The 21,992-nt window shown below is 35.9% G+C and overlaps 1 protein-coding gene across 1 annotated transcript in view; it reads left to right on the forward strand.

Moving 5' to 3' along the window:
- Nucleotides 1-21,992, forward strand: part of PRDM6 (PR/SET domain 6) — a 120,323-nt gene that overhangs the window by 61,319 nt on the left and 37,012 nt on the right. The window contains exon 4 of the mRNA XM_063456944.1: nucleotides 12,850-12,977. Within this exon, the coding sequence (XP_063313014.1) occupies nucleotides 12,850-12,977 (128 nt within the window). The remainder of the gene's footprint in view (nucleotides 1-12,849; nucleotides 12,978-21,992) is intronic.

A 21,992-nucleotide genomic window follows, 5' to 3' on the forward strand; every position in this document is an offset into this window, starting at 1 on the left:
AACTATGTACTAACTATCCGCAACTAAATAAAAGAAAGGAAAAAAACAAAACAGAACCCACATAGATACTTAATTTTATTATCACTGATTCACATGCAGAGAGATGGTATTTGATGTAACCCCCTTCTATCCACCCTGCTCACCTTATTTGTAATGTATCCATGAGGAATAGCCAGACAACACATTATATTAAAATGTTGTAATTACACTCCACCCCCCCCCCCCAGATAATAGAAAGAGCATTCTGATAGAGATGGCTGCTCAGTTGCTTGTTTTACATGTTTAGTAGACATGCCATCTGGAAGTTGGGGCATATGGAGGTACATTACCTCCATTGTAATTATATGGGAGTCTTGTTGACCCCAAAGGATTTTTTTTTAATTTTATTTATTTTCTTACTATTTTAATGTGGCAGCTGGCTAGCAAGCACTAGTCAGCTGCCATATAATTAATCCTGACTTTTAACTATTTTTCCGCTGGCTAGTTCATCAAATTATCAATTTCACTTGTAAAAAGCAAGTGAATGATTACATGCGAATGGGCAACCTTTCAGATGCATTCAGTGCTACAGATTGGTTCAAATGCAAAAATCACACATTTTTCAAACTCATTTGAACCAATGTTAAACCATCGTTCGACTTCAGTAAATAAAAGAATTTCCAATGCAGTCGGAATTCAGCCTGCAATAACCCTGTTAATATATTAATTTCGACCATGTTTTAATAAAATTCTTTTGATGGGGGTGTCCTAAAAAAATACATATAATTTAAGGGGCTGGATCAGGGGTCCTGGAGCATTTTTGTGTTTAACTCTTTGAAAAGAAAAACATAAAAAGATAATTTTCCAATTTTATAATTTGATATGAATTTTAAAAACATACATTTAGTTAGTAGTTGACACCAGTTAGTGAGTAGGCACATAACTATATCCAAGATTATTGACTATTGTGTTTATTCACTAAACTCTGAATTGTATTGCGTTCAAATCAGAAAGGGACAATTTGGACAATTCTTCACCTTGGCTAATGTTGCAATTCGGATCTACCATCTATAATTCTGAGTTTATAAAATTGAATTTCAATGTAAAATTTTAGGCCAAAACTACTAAACTGAAAACAGCTGAAATGGAGAATTGTTGGTAGATAAAAAAAAATTAAATTCACTTTGAATCCTCAACATTTCATACTATACTACATAAACAGGGGAGGACTGACAAATCACAAGGCCCACTGGCAATATGCAATCAAAAAACCCTCTTCTGGTGCAAGGATTTTAGGCTACTACTACTCTTCTCCCCCTTCTTTGTGCAACTCTCCCACTGATATTATAAGCGAGCGGCCCTGCACCCAGTGCACAGTCATAACTCCCACAGTCACAAGGCCAGATTTACTTTTAATATAACACTGATTTTGAATGGCGTAACCTTTGCTGGCATTGCTTCCTCTGGTATAATAAAGAAATAAAGCAAATCTAATGACACATTTTCTCTGTGTTTGCTGGTGACATCATAAGTAGGGTCCCCAAGGTGTGCATTACTACAAGTAGCCTACACATGCATTGGAGGCTACTTGTGGGTTGCGTGTGTGGGATGTTGTTTTTGATATTGTGTTCCTCTATGTCTATGAGTTGTTACATAGTTACATAGCTGAAAAAAGACTTGTGTCCATCAAGTTCAGCCTTCCTCACATTTGTTTTTTGCTGTTGATCCAAAAGAAGGCAAAAAAACCCTGTTTCAAGCACTACCAATTTTGCAACAAACTAGGAAAAAAATTCCTTCTTGATCCAGAATGGCAGTCAGATTTATCCTTGGATCAAGCAGCTATTACCCTTTATTGAAAAATTATATCCTTGAATATTCTGTGTTTGCAAGTATGCATCTAGTTGCTGTTTGAACATCTGTATGGACTCTGATAAAAACACTTCTTCAGGCTGAGAATTCCACATCCTTATTGTTCTTACAGTAAAAAAATATTTTCTTTGCCTTAGACAAAATCTTCTTTCTTCCAGTCTAAACGCATGACCTAGTGTCCTATGTAAAGTCCGGTTTGTGAATAGATTTCCACACAATGGTTTGTAATGGCCCCCGATATATTTGTATAATGTCATCACATCCCCTCTGAGGCAACGTTTTTCTAAACTAAAGAGGTTTAAATTTGTTAACCTTTCTTCATAGCTGATATGTTCCAGAGGAGGAGCTCCATCTAACCCATGCACCCTACATGTGGCTTTGCACTTTTGACCCCATATCACTATCTCTTTACCAGCCCCAATTTTCCCTTTCTAAAATATTTTTATGGAGAATATCTTCTGTCTTTGCTACCAGACTGCTGTTCCTTATTTTCAAAATGCTCACAGTCTAGGAGCACTCTGCAGAAATCACTCTGCAGGAGAGGAGAGAGCAGGCAGGAAGTGATGTCATGTCCCACCCTAAACTCCCTTCTTCCCGTCACAGAGCACACCACACAGGTAGAGCATGGAGGAGACCTGGCAAAAAGGTCTCACTGAGAAGCTGGAAGAGTCACAACCTTTTCCTGAAATTAATGTAGAATTATGGCTGCCTGGCTGGCGAGATCTCTGATCTCCCCAGTCAGACGATGGGTGTTCATTCGTCCCCTGACTGCCTCGAGCCCTCAGTCCATGACTGATGTGCCTGAGTGGTCAGTCCGCCCCTGTATATAAATCAGTTATGTTCTCAAACTAGACTTCTTATTAATATTACGTTGTGTCTTTTGATCATTGTAATATGGCATGATTATCCTTGAAATAATAAAAAAAGTATTATATCCTTTTAAACTTTACATAATGGCACAAAATTGTGCAACAATGACTGTCTTTTACTAACAGTATATGCAGCTTATGACGGGTTTTTTACTACTCTAGAACTCACACTTAATAAATATAAGCTGATAGAGATTTGAGTGATTCTTTTAAACTAACTGTTTATTTAAGCCCTCATGAGAAGTTTAACCAACTTTAAACACAGCCTGGTATGTAGAACAAATACATTTATTGCAAACAGACTACATATTTAAGCTAATATCACACACATTTTAATCCTTTGTGTTTATCTTTTCTCTAATGTATTAAAGGGACCCTGTCTTGACATGCGCTGCCAGAACCCTGCTTTTTAGTGGCCAGAATTACATATATAGATTGTGTTTCCCAATCAAAAAAAAATAAAGAATTATATTTATATGATTTTTGGGTTTACTCACTAAACACTGAACTGTAATAAATTGATATCCAAATTGCGTACGTTGGGCTGAAATAGTGGATTTGGAAAAATTCTCCAGCTACCTATTTTAGCCTGATTTGTTTTAGAAGATGAAACTGCACAGTCAGTTCTGGTATTTCAATGGTTTATTTGGGTTTATTATATAACAGTGTATGACATTTGTAGTTCAGCCATCAGACCAATCTGTTCGCAGTTGGTGTATTCATTAAAAAACACGAATGAAGAAATTTTTGTTCCAGATTATAGAAACCGCTGTAAATTTCCTACAGTCTTGCATTGTCCGATCATTTGTGAGTTTTTTTTATGTAACTCTTTATTTTTGATGTGCATGTATACATCATGGATATTGCTTATGTACAATATAAAAATCAATAACGTGAGTAATATCCAGCAAGTAAACAATAAACTGCACATTTTGTAAGAAAAAAATATACAATATTTGTTAAATGCAAAGCAATGATAATCAGAGATAAAGAGCAATGAAGCATATCATTTGCATTGTGTCAGCAACAGGTATTTTAAAACAAGCTCAACAAGCAGATAATTTCAACTGATAAAGCCTACTAGAGCCCCCCTCCGACCCCCACATCAGACAACTAACATTTCTTAAATTAGTGACCACAAGACTCATGCTAGAGGTAGTGAAATGCTAGTTGAATGAAATGACCCCTCAGCCGGGTGTGGAAGTTGGAGGAGGAAGCAGGGCGGCGGCCATCCACCCCACTCCTCTTCCATGTAGGCTACAGATCACCCTCATGGTCTCCAAAATTCCCAGTCTCGGGGTCTGCTGCAGCACCAATTGCTGCACTTTTACTTTGCTGCAATGTCTAGGCTCAGATTGAGCATATGAGCAGCGATTATTAGCCCAGAAGGCCGGATTCCTCAGGAGCCTCTCCTGCATGCGACTGGTCAGCATGGCGGTCCATCCCCGCCTCCCCCGTTTTTGGGTTTCTAATCATCAAAGTAAATTGAGAATAAGAGCAATTAATTCATTAAGCGGTAATCTTGTGAGTGTGTGTCTCAGTCCTTTAACATTTAAAAAAAAAGATACTCTGTAATTCTTGCTACACTATTTTCTTTATAGCCTGTATGTAAAAATAAAAACATTAAGAAAATATGAATTTTATGGCAAATCTATAGAAGACTCAACAGTTACCAATATTTTAACGACCCAAATGATATGTTGCCTACCCAAAATAAACCCATACCCTGACCGAAGATGCTAAAATGAGCACATATTTTACACACATAGAACAACTTGCGTTTGAGAATGAACTGATTCTTAAAACAAATTTAATAGATGTTTAGCAGTATCCAAATTCAATATTTACTTAAATTTTTATATGAAAACTCATAGTTAAAACAAAATGATTTATGCTTAAATCATTCACAAAATATGCGTCATAAACTAATATAATTTTTTTCAAGCAAATATTTACTGTAACTTATAACGTATAACATCTTACAGCAATAAAAGTAATATGATTAATTTGCAGTGCTGCTGTGTAGCCATGGCTATGTTGCTAACATTTCGAGAAAATTGTTGTCAGGATGAAGATGCAATGAAGATAAGCATACATCGCCTGACAAATGGCAGCAGTTCAATTTCTTGAAAAATTGCAAAAATGTCACTTTTAACAGCTGGATGAAGAAATATTTCACTTTAATTTGGAAGAATATAAATTTTTTCACAGCAGGGCACTTTCGAAAAAGCAGAACTTCAAAGAAAGGTTGGGCTCACTAGTCTAACATCATCTGGCTCCAGAGAGGAGCTAAATGAATTAACTGTCAAGACATTTTGTTTCCACTGGCCGAGTTGTTTTCCGAGAGAAAAATAAAAAGGTTCAGTGGCCTTTTCTGATCACAGACAAAACCCGCATTATAGAAAGTCTGTATCTGCTTCTCTTAAATAAAGACCCCACAAAATGGCTAATGTCAATACTTTGTTCTGAGGAATAACCCAAGATGATAAGTGAGATACAATAAGTGAAAGTGAGAGGTCACTGAACATTTGACTAATTTCAAGATGTGTACAAATAAATGCAACATGAATAATGGTATATAAAGCTTAAGGAACAGCAATCAATAACTACTTTTACCAGTAAATTTATAGATTACAAAGGAAATTCTAATGTTAAAAAAGGGACAGTCATGCTTTAAGATAAATTCAGTTTATAAATTACGGTAAGTTTATTTTGAGAGCTTATCATATGTTCAATGTTTATATCATTGTCACTCTTTATTTTGATAAAAAATGCTGCTCCAGTGGGGTTTCAGGGCAATCTTTGGGTTATTTTATTTGCATTTTCTGTTCACTGACTGCGGTTTGCATTCTATCTGTACTCCGAGAGACTGAAAGCATGAAAAGAATTTGACATCGAACGTTCCTGTTTCTTTTTCTCCTGGCTATCCCTGTTTTTTCTATTCATGCAGCAATATAAATATATGAAATTCCCATAGCTTTTACAGAAACTGTGTTCCAGAAATGTGCCCAAACGCTTTGTTTTGCAATGAACTGGGACGTAGTGACAGAAACATGCCATTTTAACATGTGCAACCTGTCTCATAACACCCCTTGTGTCATGAAATTACTATCGTAGGTAGCTTTAATTAATTCACAGAAATGTGTATTCCTGGCCCTATGGCGTTAAAAAGGCTGGCCCTTGCCTCCCTTACAAATTGTTCAGACTTACTGTAACTCAATTGTTAAAAGCTGGACCCACCCTGATCCGCTTACTTGGCTGTCATCATAAGAATAGATTATCTCAACCAATCATAATGCTTTTTCATATGAAAGCATTGGACTGGCTGAGATTTTAAGTTCTGATGATGTCAGCTAAGGAGGCGAGGCAGGGTGCGAGCCAAACACCATGCTGGCCAATCAGCATCTCGCCATAGAGATGCATTGATTCAATGCATCTCTATGGGGAAAGTTCAACGTCTCAATGCAGAGCGTGGAGACACTGAATGTCAGTGCCGCACATTGTGCAGAACTGACTCAAGAAGCACATCCAGTGGCTGTCTGAGTGACTGTCACTGAAGGTGTCCCTAGAGAGCAATGTAAACACTACCTTTTCTAAGAAAAGACATTGTTTACAGCAAAATGCCTGCAGGCACATACTATAATCACCAGAACAACTACATTAAGCTGTAGTTTTTCTGGTGAATATAGTGTCCCTTTAACAAAATGTTAAAGGAAAACTGTAGGGTCAGGAATACCAACATTTAACCCAACAATTCATGTCCATGTCATATTCTAAAAAATGTGATCTTTTGCAAAATTTTCTAAAAAAGTCAAATGCCTTATCATCATAGTGGTATTTTGGGTAATTCTTACAAAAGAAGGGCAGAAAGAATTAATATAATTAATTAACATAATGATTAAACCTATACATTGTGCACATTAAAGTGAAAGCAAATAGATTTAAGAAAAGGCTCAGTCTGCAATTTATTCAGCATACTTGCTGTACATTATATTTTGGGTTTCAATGTTGTGGAGATAAACCTCAGATAAACTTTTGCATAAGAATTCTGCTTTTTCCCCTCATTATAATGTGAGGGCACTGTCTGGCTTTTAAAAAAAAATATTTTAAGTTCCAGATCAATTAAGCAACACAAAATAATGGCAAAACTTATCTAGCGGCCGTTAGCTTGTGCATTTTATTTCAGAAGTCCCTGTCTATATTTAGGGTGACCTAAGGTTACCTCTATCAGGGATTAGCATATCTGTAAACTTCAGCATCAAAAGGACATGTTTATTTACCAAGTGGTGCATAACTGCTACACAAGAGGTTTTCTCTGGTCAAGATCCCAAACTGCTTGTCAAAGCAAAGACTCCCAGATATCTCAGCCCTGCCTGTTATCTGCTCAGGAGAACATTTCCATTCTTGAAATATTACGACGGACAAGTCAGGAACGTTTTATAATGTGATATTTATTCTGCACAGCATATATGACACATGCCAAAAAAGTGTCTTAATTGTTATACCTACTTTAAAACTAAACACGTTTAAAACACTGCAATAAAATAATAGGTTAGGCAAAAAGAATGGCTCGCTGGATTTAATATTTAGGGCGTAATTCATCATTGTCCCGAAGATGTAAGTTGAGGGATAATAACAAAAGTGACTCTGTGACACAGTATCATTCCTGGTGATATCTCAACTCGTTCCTCTGATAAACTTGATAGGGGTGTTGTTTTACTTGTGCTTGTGGTTGTTCTCCTCTGATTAATGACTTCCTAAGGTGTTCATTTATCAAAACCCTCAGAATCCAAGCACATGCAGCCACATGTAGTAACAAGGACAATAAAGCCACTGTTTTAAATTATACATTATTCACGAGTGGATCTCATTTCCAATGTACTACATACAAATTTTATCCTGTACAATGCTTTGGGATCTTTATTGTAATTCATGACATATTGTGGTCTTTCATTCACCACACGGTTTCAAGGGTTTCTAATGCTCTAGATAAATTGTAACCTTTGGCATACTTTCCTCCCCAATATAATGAGAAATCTAGAATGACATAATAAACTAATCATTTTAGTTGTCTTTTGGTTTCATTTATATATCAGTTTATATTAGGTATTTACATTTGCTATATGTTTATGGGCAATTAGTTATATAGATCCCAGCCATATAAATGTATATGATCTACTGCATAATCATAGTTACTATCATTCCTTTAACAGGATATCACACATTCGGTTTTCATGGAAGACAGCACAGTTACTGTCAATATATAGGCACCAACCTCATATATTACAGGAAACCTTCATATTGAAAGTATTTTACCACAAATTACTCCGGGGAAGCTATAATATTTGTAAAAACAAATCTACTGAGTACAGATATAATGTACCTATCTGTGCATGAGACATTACAATGTGTGAGGGACAATACAGATACATTTGGTAGACAATTGGGGTTATTCACTAAACACTGAATTTTGTCCAGATGGATAACTTCCAGTGAAAATCACCGAATTCTGACCGTATTGGCAATTCGCATATTTATTAGATCCAAATATGGTGGCAATTTGGTCGGCCCGAGCAAATTAGCAGTAATTGCCATGATGTATTTCGACTCCAAAATAAAATCAGTGCTTTCGCACATGAATCCCATACAAAGTATAGGATTAAGAAGATTCACACCTTTTAATAAAAATCAGGACTGTTTGCATTTGGCACTGAAACAATTTTTGGATCTGTAGTCCCTCAACATCTGTAGAAGCAAAAAGGCAAACCTTTTCAGAGAGCATTTGTAGTTTTGTAGTTGTGGCAAACTGAAGTTAAACATAGGGAATAGAATGTAAAATGCATGATGTGTTGAAGGTTACATTGGCATGGTGAACTGGCATAAGCACCTTGTTAAGCTATTGATGAATTTGTTTAGGAATGTTATTATGATCGAGGCAAAAAAAGTTGGAGTGTTGCTTGGATAGAAATGTTTGCCACACTAGTGAATTGTATAGACTAAGGTCAATATTTTATCATCATTCTTTCTTAAAGGGACACTCCAGACCCACCCCTAAAGTACTTTAGTTTGCTGAAGTGCATTATATGTGAAGAGTATGTCCTCTTTTTTCATTTTACAAAAAGTGTGGATTTCAATAGAAATTGTCACATTTATAAATTAACCTGGTTACACCCCCCTGGCGCTCAGTCAGACAACCAATCCAGTTTCTTCCTTGTTAGTTAGCTCAGTGGAGCTACTCTCAAGAGGCAGCACTTGCCCAGAGCACCTGCCTTGCAAATATGTCTGAATTTGGAAGTTTGAGATTGGACAGACACATAAAGTCTGGGCGGGGTTAGAAGGGGATGGCTTCAGGCAAGAGATTTGAAGCTTATGCAAACTGCTTTTAAATATACCACCAATTAATCAACTAAAACAGTGATTTTTGTTCTTTGTATATTTTGTATTTGTGCATTGTCACTAAGAAAAAGTGCATTTTAGTTTGTGAAATATTAGTTTTAGTTATAGATTTACATTGTATGAAAGGATGTCAAGGCATGGTTTCGCATATCATGTAAATCTGTTGTTTCATGATGTGTATGTGGCACACAATGGAAAGAGTACCCTGAGCATATTCAATTACCAGGTATTAAGGGAATAAATGTGTACGTCACCTCCTGGAAAGACAATTGAGATAATCTTCTTATGCTTACCACCACTACATACATTGCTTTTTGGCTTTACCAAGGTGTAGGAAAGATACTTTGTACATAAAAGTCATCTTCAATTACACCAATCTTTATCTTAAATGAATCTTTTTTTCCCCACAAATGTACTCAGAAATACAGAAGCACAAAAGGGGCAATATGGAATGTTCTCACACAAAGCAAGAACACTGATAGCTAAGTCTGGCCCCCAATGTTGTGCGTATAACATTTCCCATGATGCTCAATCCACATGCCTAATTGTTATAAAATCTTGGTCTCTACACCCTTCTTTCTAAACTACCACGGTGCCTGGACTGTAGTGTTATATATACTCATATTGTTCTATGTTACTATTTAATATAGATCAAAGTAACAAATCAATCAAAATAAAACACTTGAATGTTTTTTCATCTGGAATTGTGTTCTGACCATTGAGGGTACATTGTAATTACTGGCTGTAAAAGCGTGTGACAGATTAGCTGCCAAACATACATACATAGTTCATTAAAATAACCATATTAATTAAATAGCTAAGCTTTTACAAACTCTATTAAATACAAAAATAACCACAACATATAAAAACGCATGTTCTTGAATTTGGTATATTCACTTTAACTCGATTCTATTAACATATGCTTTATAGTGCTTTGCCATAATTGAATGCCAAGCCTGTGAATGAAAAGAATTTTAGAACCTGCCTTACTACGTTGTAATGCAGGGTGCTGATGGCTGATCAATCATTTGTAGCCAGAGTTGTATTCATGGAACAGTTAATTGTTGCAAAATTCAGGCAAGAATAGTTGATTAAGAAATAAATCTCCAATTCAAGCTATAGTCACCACTTGGCTATACAAGACCAACTTTTGGTTTTAGTTCAGCACAATTTCTTTTTTCTTAAATAGACACCAAAATAGGGATTTGGAATATGTACACAGAACATGAACACAGAACAAGTACACAGAACAAGTATTTCTTAATAGTGGTGCTGCTAAACTTGCATAATTGTATACAAAAAGAAATAGCACTCACAGTTTAGAATCTTTCTAATCTACCTAAAATTGCCAATACCAAGTAAAGAATATAGTTGATCAAAACATATGGCAATAATGTGTTAAGTCCACCAGCATTTCAATGTAGCACATTATTGGTGGGTCCTTCTTTAATTTTAACATATACAGTAAACATTTTATCTGCATCAATTACTGCATTAATTGGTCTCATTCAATGCACATGGTTCTCATGTCTACCTAATGCTGTATTTTGTTAGAGTATTACACAAGAGTTATACAAGAGATTATATTCTTATCTTTCTTAATAAAGTATTAAAAAATAGTGTTATCCTGCTGGTGGAACAGTCTTTAACCCCATTAAGGACCAAACTTCTGGAATAAAAGGGAATCATGACATGTCACACATGTCATGTGTCCTTAAGGGGTTAAAGAAATACTCCTACCCTCTTAAACTCAGCTCAATGAAGTTGTTATAAGGGCCGTAGTGTCGGGGAGCTGTATTACCTTCTGGAGTTACACTTTTTTTCATTGGTTTAACCATAGATGGTTGTCCCATGCCATCAGTTGATGCTCTCATCATATCACTGGCCGTCCATTGGGAGAAATGATATGGACAGATGCACAGGTTAGATATAGAGGGAAAGACATGTAGACACTAAAATTGAGCTCAAATAGTTTTCTATCTTTGATACTGGGGCTTATATTTTGCAAATCACTCTGTCACTCACCACAGCTTACTGTTTAGAAAATAATTCTTGTACTAATTCTGTAATTATTTTTGGAACCCAGAAAACACTGCCTGGATATTTTTTTCCTGATTTTCATTTAAAAGTAGTCTACTTTTCCAAAAAACACCTGTAGTGCATGTGTGTTTGCAAGCGTTTGTATATGCATGGACAGATGCCCAGGGATTGAATCCAAACTCAGCATGAAAAGGGCAGAGTGTCAGGAACATAGTCCAACTTTATGTTAATGAGGCAGAATATTGTGGATATTGTGGATATAATCCAAATGCAAATTGAATGGGAAGATTCTCACTAATTTAGTCCAGACTCATTGTGAACAGGCAGAGTATCAGGGATTAAGGCCAGTCTCAACATGAATGGGCAGATTCTCAGGGATTTAGTCCAGATTCAAGATAAATGGCAGATTTTTAGTGTCACTAAATCTGGAACTGACTTCATATTTTCTGCAATGACCTGATAACATATGGCCCTCACAGTTTGGTCCAACATTAAAAACATTTTGTTAAAACAGCTGACGATTTGATGAAATTAGTATTTTTGAGAAGCTACTAATGACTTTGAGGGATTCTTCAATTTATTAATACTTCAGTGCGTCCTCTTTATAATGTCCAAAGCAGAAAGGGTTGGCATAGGGTGCTTAGAAATCTTAATTTTTTTAAAGCATTCCTAGCACCATTTCAATACAACAGTTTGATGCATTTAGATAATTCCCTTTTCTGTTCCCCACGAATTTCAGTTTAGTGGGTAAACACAATTGTTATTCTACATGGGGGGAGCAAAAAAAAAAAAAAAAAACAGGATGCAAAAGAGTACTGAGAATGGAAAACAGCTCAAGATGCTTGCCCTTTGGTGGGTGCCTGCCATTACAAAGAGAACCCAGGCCATTTGCATTTCAGACTGATCCCATCCAAAAGGGCAGTCCGGAACCAAAATACAGGCCGTCTCTCTCTGCACAAGAGACACAGTAACCACAGATGATTGTTTCAGCCTTGTTATACCTCGTCAGTCGATACCCCTCTAGGCACCGTGAGCCAGGTGCCCACATCTGGATTACCCTTTAAACTTGGGGAGAGCAAAAAAAAAAAAAAACAGGAGGCATACATAGCATAACATTTTCTTAATTAGCCACATTGTGTTTCCATTGAATAAAATAGCAGTCCTTTACTTTGTAAAATGGCATGTTAACCCCTTAAGGACACATGACATGTGTGACATGTCATGATGCCCATTTATTCCAGAAGTTTGGTCCTTAAGGGGTTAATACTGTTATTTTATTGCACCTAGCCACATTCAGTTGGTATGATGCGCTTTTTCCAGCTATGTATCCTAAAACATCTACGTGTAGGTGCCATATTTTAGTAACTGCCCATTAAACTTTATTCTTCTCTGTCAGTTCATTATTTTACAGAGCGAAGCCAAAGTAAGTGCGTGGGAAGCATTGCAAGATATTTGACTCTCTATAAATATGTTTAATATAAGAAAGATTGGATTGATAAGACAAGATAAATTTATAGTACATCACAACGTGTTTCTCTCACGCATCAACCAATCCTCAGGATTCATCCATAAACTAATGACATATGTCGGAGTGATAAATTCTTACAAAAGATATATTGAGGCACTAGATACACTGTGAAAATGATTGCTGATGAGTTTTTCTTCTAACTAATTGACCTTTCAACCTCATCTTTAGATATATGACCAAGATGGGACACTACAGCACTTTATTGATGGCGGAGAACCCAGTAAGTCAAGCTGGATGAGGTATGTCCGATGTGCCAGGCATTGCGGGGAACAGAATCTGACAGTTGTTCAGTACAGGTAATGTGTTCTTTATTCTACAGAATAACAGTATAAAAAGAATGTAGCTCAAATAAAAAGGTTTATTGTCTCCCATTAATACACTTTTATCTTATTATCACTCATCAGAATATGGGGCTTACATGAAGGTAAAATGGGATTGAGCATTTGTAAAGTCAAATAGATCAGATAAAATTGTATATTGCACAATTGTACATTGCTGCAGAGCTTGTTGGTGCTATATAAATGTCTGTTAGTCCACCCTTTGTACAGCGCTACGGAATATGATGGCGCTATATAAATAATAATAATAATAATATAACGGATGATAATAATACTAATGTGACCCACCCTCCCCAAAAAACAACAAAAGGTACATAAAAATACAAACATGTTAATCTTATACAAAACTGGGTGTTATAGTTATTATAATAAAAAATATAGTAGGACTTGTTTTCAACCTTCTCACAAAGTTGTACTAGCCAGCTGCAACTTGTTAGATAGTAAGCGTTTGAGCAGAGCCCCCCTAACTTACTGTTTCTGTGTGTCAAAGTGTTCTGTTAAAATTACTTGTTTGTCTTGTTTTACCTATTGTACAGCGCTGTGGAATATGTTGGTACCAGAGCCAGACTCTACAAGTTATAACTTGACATGTGCTTTCAAAGAGCTTACCTGAGATATCTGTCAGTTGGGGCTACAATTAGTGAGCTCTTAGTGGCCCTTTAAATTAATTTACATACCAATGATTTTCAGTATGCCTGAAAAACCCTGGTGTGGCCTCTTTGCTTGTCCCTCTGCTCAATGATCGATGCTGAGTTTGCCAGCTGCCCCGCACTGATCACAGTTCCTGGAGCTGCAGTATGAGAGGGAGATCTCATGCGAAAGTGGATTAGGGGATGGATTACAAGTTAGATTATTGGATGAATTATGAGTTGGATATTGGGTAGGATTATGGTTTGGGCTATAAATATGATTTGGGATTGGAATAGGGGTTGGATTAAGGATAGGATAATTATGGTACCCTATGATGATAAGGGTTGGATTAAGAGCTGGCTGTGGGTAGGAATAGTGGTTGCATTACAGTTTAGATTAGAGGCTGGATTGGGGTAAGATTAGGGGAAAGGTATACATCTTTATAACACTAGCAGAATACAAATATGGGGTATTTGCAGTAGTGAGAAGCGTGGTTTCTATATTTCTCTAAAATAAAACACGTGTGAAAAAACTCACAAGATGAATTATTGTAACCTAGGTTTGTTATAAAATTGTTAAATAAAATAGCCTGGGGATGTACTTTCTACAAATACATACTTTTGTGTAGCGGTTTTGGATTCAGTGACTAGTATAACAGTTGGAATCTTAACAGGCCAAATTTTGCAAAGTTTTAGCTTGAAAACCATAATTTACTGCTTGCAATATTTATTTTTTTAACTTAAAAATAAATTATTGAAATATACATACTGGGCATTTTAACAATCATGACTACCGTAATTAGTCAATCTATTTAGAGTTAGTTTTTTATTTGCACTTGTGTGTAAAATTGTGAAATGTAAAACTGAGAAAAATTGTGTTTTTTCCATTTTTTTATATTTTGTTTTAATTTAAAATAATAAAATGTATACATATAGCGTATTAATGGAAAGCTATATTTCTCCTTTAAATATAGATATACAATATGTGTGGGAACACTTAACCCCTTAAGGACCAAACTTATGGAATAAAAGGGAATCATGACATGTCATACATGTCATGTGTCCTTAAGGGGTTAAACATAAAGAGTTAAATTGTGGTAGTATTAAAGCATGGCACAAATGCCGAAAGGTTTAAAAATTTAAAATGTTGTTTACCTTGTTTTAAACATAGTTTTTTTTAGAACTTTTTAAAGGAAATAATGTAACACATGGATAACTGCATCAGTTGATTTCTGTAATTTTCAACACTATTCATTTTATAAAAGGCAAAATATTTAGTTGCCAGTGATACTGATTCATGATTTCATGTGTGCATTACAATTTAGAAAAAAAAAGCATAATACAGAATATACATGAACATTGTGAATTTGAATTAAATACTACATGAAATTTGAGCAGAGAAGTGGAAATATACATATAATGGAAGTTTATTACACAAAAAAAAATTCCAACTAGTTGAGTTCAAATAGCAATTATTTGCCATCCAAAATGAAGTAATGCATCCACCGACTTACAGTCAGAGAGAGTGAAGGGGAGATCGATAACAATGTTAGACATGATGGAATAAGCTCTTCATATTTCACATTACATTTCAGTAGTTTTGGACCATATTATAGTGTATTATACTATGATATACTCCACAAAGAGTTTAAATCACTGACTGAAATATTTCACTAAACATGAAATTTATCAGGTAATCTCAAATTTTAGGCCAAAATAGACAAACAGAAAAAAAACTCTCAATTTCATTTTTTTTTTCCTTCACGGCTAATTTTACCTAAAATTTACAATATTCTGGTCAATTGCAGACAATTCGTACATAGTGAATCACACAATTCAATTTATTTACAAAATTAGTTAAGGTATAAGTTCACACAGTTACACACAGTTACACATGTTTATAAGATTGACACGTGATTCACTATTATCCCATTCTTTTAGGCCCAGGTCTTTTGACTCTATGGAAATTTTTATCAAACTGTCATTGACACTGTTACGGCTAATTTTCAGCTCCATTTTTTAAAATTTGTTGGATATTTTCATCTGTTTTTTTTTTTCTTCTTGCATACCTGTTATTTTTTTTAATATATATGACATTCTTCCCTTTTTTCACTTTACTCCACTCTAAATTTAGTGGTCTTCTGAAATGGAAATTTCTGAAACCTGTTATTTTTTAGATCACTGAAAGAACATAATAAATATGATTAAAATAATTATAACATTTTAACATAATTTTTCAGAAACACTTTGATATATATTTCCCTATATATAGACTGTTGTCTTTTGTGCAATTCCAACTTTAATAACAACTGACATGACTGACCACCCGAAATGTGGGTCATCCATTTTGGTAACATATTAGTGTAGGGGAAAAAAAACCCTGATGCCTCAGGTATTAAAGATAGAAAGGAGTGACAAGCTTCCAATTACATTGGAACATAAAACAGAAACATAGGAAATGCAGCCGCCTATTAAAAGGACACTATAGTCACCAGAACAACTACAGCTTATTGAATTTGTTCTGGTGAGTAGAATCATTACCTTCAGGCTTTTCAGAGAAAATGCAGTGTTTACATTACAGCCTAGTGATAACTCCACTGGCCACTCCTCAGATGGCTGTTATAGATCCTTCCTGGGTCATGGCTGCCTAAAATGCATCCAAACATTCAGTATCTCCTCCCTCTGCATGCAGACACATGCTGAACTTTCCTCATTGATTCAATTCATCTCTATGAGGAGATGCTGATTGGCCAGGGCTGTGTTTGAATCATGCTGGCTCTGCCCCTGATCTGCCTCCTTGTCAGTCTAAGCCAATCCTATAGGGAAGCATTGTGATTGGATCAGGCCACCCCTTCTGATGATGTCAGCAGACTGCTTATATTTTTTTTAGACAAACAGCATGCAGATCTACAGCTTCTGGCTTGAATACAGTAAGATGTTACTCTATTTATGGAGGCATGAGGGGGCCAGGGGGGTAGATGGTGGTTTTAACACGATAGGGTCAGCAATATATGTTTGTGTTTCTGACCCTATAGTGATCCTTTAAGTGCTCGGAATGGGCAAGCTCTCCATCCCTCAGCAATAAGGCTGATATAAGTCTGGAAGTTGATATGGCAGTTTAGACATATAGAGACAGAGGGAAAATTTACTTCCTGGTCTCTTTTCCTCCCTGGAGAAGCCATTCCGCAAGTAACTGCATTTACCGAGGAGGTTCTAAAACCCATATTTCACAAGTATGATGTCATACATGTGTTTAAAACCTGTCCATTCTATATTTGAAGAAAACATGAAAACATGAATAAATACATTACACAAATTTGTCTTGATTGTCTTTATTATTTATTATTGTAAGTAGTCTCATATTTGCGTTGAAAAACATACAATAAATACTAGTGCAAAAAAGTACGATAAAATATAATAATTATCTGAATTCTAAGAACAGTCATGACCTTTCAAAACAAAAAGCATATTGTATTATAAAAGAAACTAAAACAGTTCTATTAATCTGACAGCATTCTATAAATCTTATTGTTCTAATGCGATGTTAATAACTTGGTAAAGTATACAATATCTCTGATCTCAGAACAGTGAACCAAGAATATTAAATAAACTGTTCTCAATCACTAGTGAGTGACTTCAGAGTAAAAAGAAGCATAGACTATTTTTTCATATGATCCGTGGATGTCCATTTCACAAAAAGTCAGCTGGTTTGAATTCAATGTGTTATGATTTCTAATATCTAAATGGAATTTTCTTCAAAGAGCTGTGTGATTGATTGACCCTCGGTTGAACGTTTTGTTTTTATTTTGAGGCTGACAATAATGTCCGTTGGCATGTGTTCTACTTCAACAGCGTTGGGACGCCATGAAACTATCTTTATGAGTCATCCAACCACAATACTAAATACATGTCAGCAAAGGAAATATTATACGAAAAGAAAAAAAAATCCCTTTGATGTACTTCTGCATGCAGAGAGTTGTGCGAGTTTTGGAAGCATTTTCCGCTTAAAAGAAACGGTGTATACTTACACTATTTTTTAGCTTACTCCAACCCTCATAGACCACCCATTGCTTGAAAACAGTTCTGCTTTTTCAGCACCAAACTGTGTCTTTCGGCTTTTAGTACATTAGTTGCTACTTTGTTTTGTTTATGTTTGAGCGAGCCAAAGTGAAAGACGAAATGTTTGTAATGGTGAAGTACAAAGATACTTGATTTTTGACAAGTTTTAGAAGTCACCGTTGACATTATTTTCGTTTCGTTTTATTTTTACATTGTTAGTCAAGAGGATTTTCTCTGCAACAGTTTGAATTAGGGTAGACGTTGAAAGCAAAGGAGCTAAAACGGTCCGAGACTGGAGTTTTTGTCAGATATTCATAGAAAGCAGTAGAAAACAAACACTTTTGCTTAGCAAGCAGGGTCCTCATGAGAAAATATAGCTGTAAATAGAGAGAATAACAAGATAAATGAAAGTTTTGCAGCTGCAAGTAAAATATTGAGAATCTGCACTTTTTTATTGATCTTTATAATCCTGTTGCCAAGAGCCACTTTGCGGTGACAAAATATGTTGACAACTGCATATCTCACAGCGGTGAAAAATGTGGTGAGTGATTCCCCCATGTCTGCAGTGTAACACTATGAACAAATTGCTCTGTTACATTCAATTCTTTATGGAAAGTTGAAAGTTAAGCTCTAGCATCCACTTTTATCTTGAACTTCGGACTAATATTTGCAGTGGTAATTCTTCACCCAGAAAATCAGTGGAGGGATAACATTTTTTTTACAAGTCTGCAGTTTTTCCCACTTTCACAAGCTTGTGTAAATAATGATGTTTCCCTGAGCTTAATCATTCGGTAGGATTATCTAGCCGATCGTCCATTGTACCTTTTGAAAGAAGACATCTTGAAATAGTAGATGCAAACTTGTCTAACTTGTGCAAACCATAAATAAATCACAAAATAATTAAACCAATACTACAAATTGGCATAATGTCACTAACATTGGTTATAAGAAAATTAAAAGGCAACATGTGCCAAATGTAAATTCGTAATCCAACTTTTTTTTATTATTGTCACTGATTCTAGAAATTAAAGTCATTGATTTTAGAAATTAAAGTAAAAAGACAAATTAATAAATATATATTAACATTCTTTATTTTTGCATTTTTGCATGAATCTGACACAAAATACATAAACATAGGTACAGATCTTAATAACAGGATTCACTTTTATGAGATCTATATATATAAAAAAACAATACTATAATGCAATAGACCAAATCTACTGATTTACAATTAGCAGAATTTAGTAGTAAAGGTTGATTAAAATCTAATAATTGAAAAGGGAGGGACTACCCAAATGATGACCCAATACACCTAATGGCAACAAAAGCTCAATTTGGGATAAACTACTCCCACTATGGGCAAGAATATAGAAAAATATAATGGACACTATAGTCACCAAAACAACTACAGCTTATTGTGAATATAATCATTCCCTTTTTCTTTTCATCAGTAAACACAATTGTTTCAGAGAAAATGCAGTGTTTACATTACAGCCTAGGAATACCTCCACTGGCCACTCCTCAGATGGCTGCTAGAGGTGCTTCCTGGGGCATGGAGACACTGGACTTTCCTCATCCTCAAAGGTTTAAAAATAATATCAGGAAGTATTACTTTACTGAGAGGGTAGTGGATGTATGGAATAGCCTTCCAGCTGAAGTGGTAGAGGTTAACACAGTAAAGGAGTTTAAGCATGCGTGGGATAGGCATAAGGCTATCCCAACTATAAGATAAGGCCAGAGACTAATGAAAGTATTTAGAAAATTGGGCAGACTAGATGGGCCGAATGGTTCTTATCTGCCGTCACATTCTATGTTTCTATGTTTCTATGTTTCTATCTCTCATCTTCATCTCTATGAGCAAATGCTGATTGACTTGTGCTGGCTCTGCCCCTGATCTGCCTCCTTGACAGTCTCAGCCAATTCGATGGGAAAGCATTGTGATTGGCTCAGAGAATCACTTTGATTATGTAAGCCAAGCAGGCAGATCAAGGACAGAGTAAGCAGCAGCAGGCTTGAATAAAAGTACGATTTTGCTACATTTGTCAGGGATGTCAGGGGGCCTAGATGGTGGTTTTGACACTACAGGGTCAGGAATACATGTTTGTGATCCTGACTCTATAGTGTTCCTTTAAGAGAGGGAGTGCAGGACTCTTCAGTGAGGTATTTTGATCTCACTTGTGGCATAAGGAGGGCCCACTCAGAGCTGGAGTGCTAGGTCCAGACAGGGGCCCACCATGCCCCTGTATGAACCTAGGTCCTAGGTCCTAGAAAACCTCACCTAATGGGTAATCCAGCTCAGTTGATGAAATCACACATGATTTTTGCCTTATGTTATAATTACCATATAATAACATTATTTGATAATATTTGTTAGTGAGATTTTCATACATAACATAATTTTAATTAAATATGTTTTATATATATTCCCCCTGAAAGAAAAGAAAAAAGAAAGGAAGAGAACTGGAGCCAATGATTGCAATACCTCCTAGATGGGGGTTTACCCCTGTTTAATACAATATACAAATAAGAAAAAAATGGAGGATTCAAAACTTACATATTGGAATGGAATACTAAAATGGTGAAATTACCATACTGAATTTAAAACGTAACTTTTAATAAGTCTGGGTAAGATGCTAGTGAAAACAAAAAATACCCCTGACGCGCGTTTCGCTTTTTCAGCTCATGATACCTTTGCACTCATATTCTGTAATGCAGCTAAAGACCGATTACAGAGTTTTGTAACTAATCAATCACATTGTGTATTACTATTATTGCAACTTATTATTGGAGCGGATAAGCCCATAATATCTTTGCACCTAATTCTAACAATGTAATATGAATGATCATAGTGTCAAAACAAGTGCCTTATCAAGGTGTCTGTTGACAACTTTTATCAGTGGGCAATTACAGCCATTATATGTCAATTTATGTTTTTATGTATTTTTCTTTTCTTTTCAATAGTACTATTTTTCTCTTTCCTTTTTGTTTCCAGTTCTCATTGTATAGTCCACTAGATGGACCTTTTACCCAGACTTAATAAAAGTTACGTTTTAAATTCAATATGGTAATTTCACCATTTTAGTATTCCATTCCTATACAGGGAGTGCAGAATTATTAGGCAAGTTGTATTTTGAGGATTAATTTTATTATTGAACAACAACCATGTTCTCAATGAACCCAAAAAACTCATTAATATCAAAGCTGAATATTTTTGGAAGTAGTTTTTTTGTTTGTTTTTAGTTATAGCTATTTTAGGGGGATATCTGTGTGTGCAGGTGACTATTACTGTGCATAATTATTAGGCAACTTAACAAAAAACAAATATATACCCATTTCAATTATTTATTTTTTACCAGTGAAACCAATATAACATCTCAACATTCACAAATATACATTTCTGACATTCAAAAACATAACAAAAACAAGTCAGTGACCAATATAGCCACCTTTCTTTGCAAGGACACTCAAAAGCCTGCCATCCATGGATTCTGTCAGTGTTTTGATCTGTTCACCATCAACATTGCATGCAGCAGCAACCACAGCCTCCCAGACACTGTTCAGAGAGGTGTACTGTTTTCCCTCCTTGTAAATCTCACATTTGATGATGGACCACAGGTTCTCAATGGGGTTCAGATCAGGTGAACAAGGAGGCCATGTCATTAGATTTTCTTCTTTTATACCCTTTCTTGCCAGCCACGCTGTGGAGTACTTGGACGCATGTGATGGAGCATTGTCCTGCATGAAAATCATGTTTTTCTTGAAGGATGCAGACTTCTTCCTGTACCACTGCTTGAAGAAGGTGTCTTCCAGAAACTGGCAGTAGGACTGGGAGTTGAGCTTGACTCCATCCTCAACCCGAAAAGGCCCCACAAGCTCATCTTTGATGATACCAGCCCAAACCAGTACTCCACCTCCACCTTGCTGGCGTCTGAGTCGGACTGGAGCTCTCTGCCCTTTACCAATGCATCCATCTGGCCCATCAAGACTCACTCTCATTTCATCAGTCCATAAAACCTTAGAAAAATCAGTCTTGAGATATTTCTTGGCCCAGTCTTGACGTTTCAGCTTGTGTGTCTTGTTCAGTGGTGGTCGTCTTTCAGCCTTTCTTACCTTGGCCATGTCTCTGAGTATTGCACACCTTGTGCTTTTGGGCACTCCAGTGATGTTGCAGCTCTGAACTATGGCCAAACTGGTGGCAAGTGGCATCTTGGCAGCTGCATGCTTGACTTTTCTCAGTTCATGGGCAGTTATTTTGCGCCTTGGTTTCTCCACACGCTTCTTGCGA

This window comes from Pelobates fuscus, chromosome 5 (genome assembly GCF_036172605.1).
Source record: "Pelobates fuscus isolate aPelFus1 chromosome 5, aPelFus1.pri, whole genome shotgun sequence".
Lineage (NCBI taxonomy): Eukaryota > Metazoa > Chordata > Amphibia > Anura > Pelobatidae > Pelobates > Pelobates fuscus.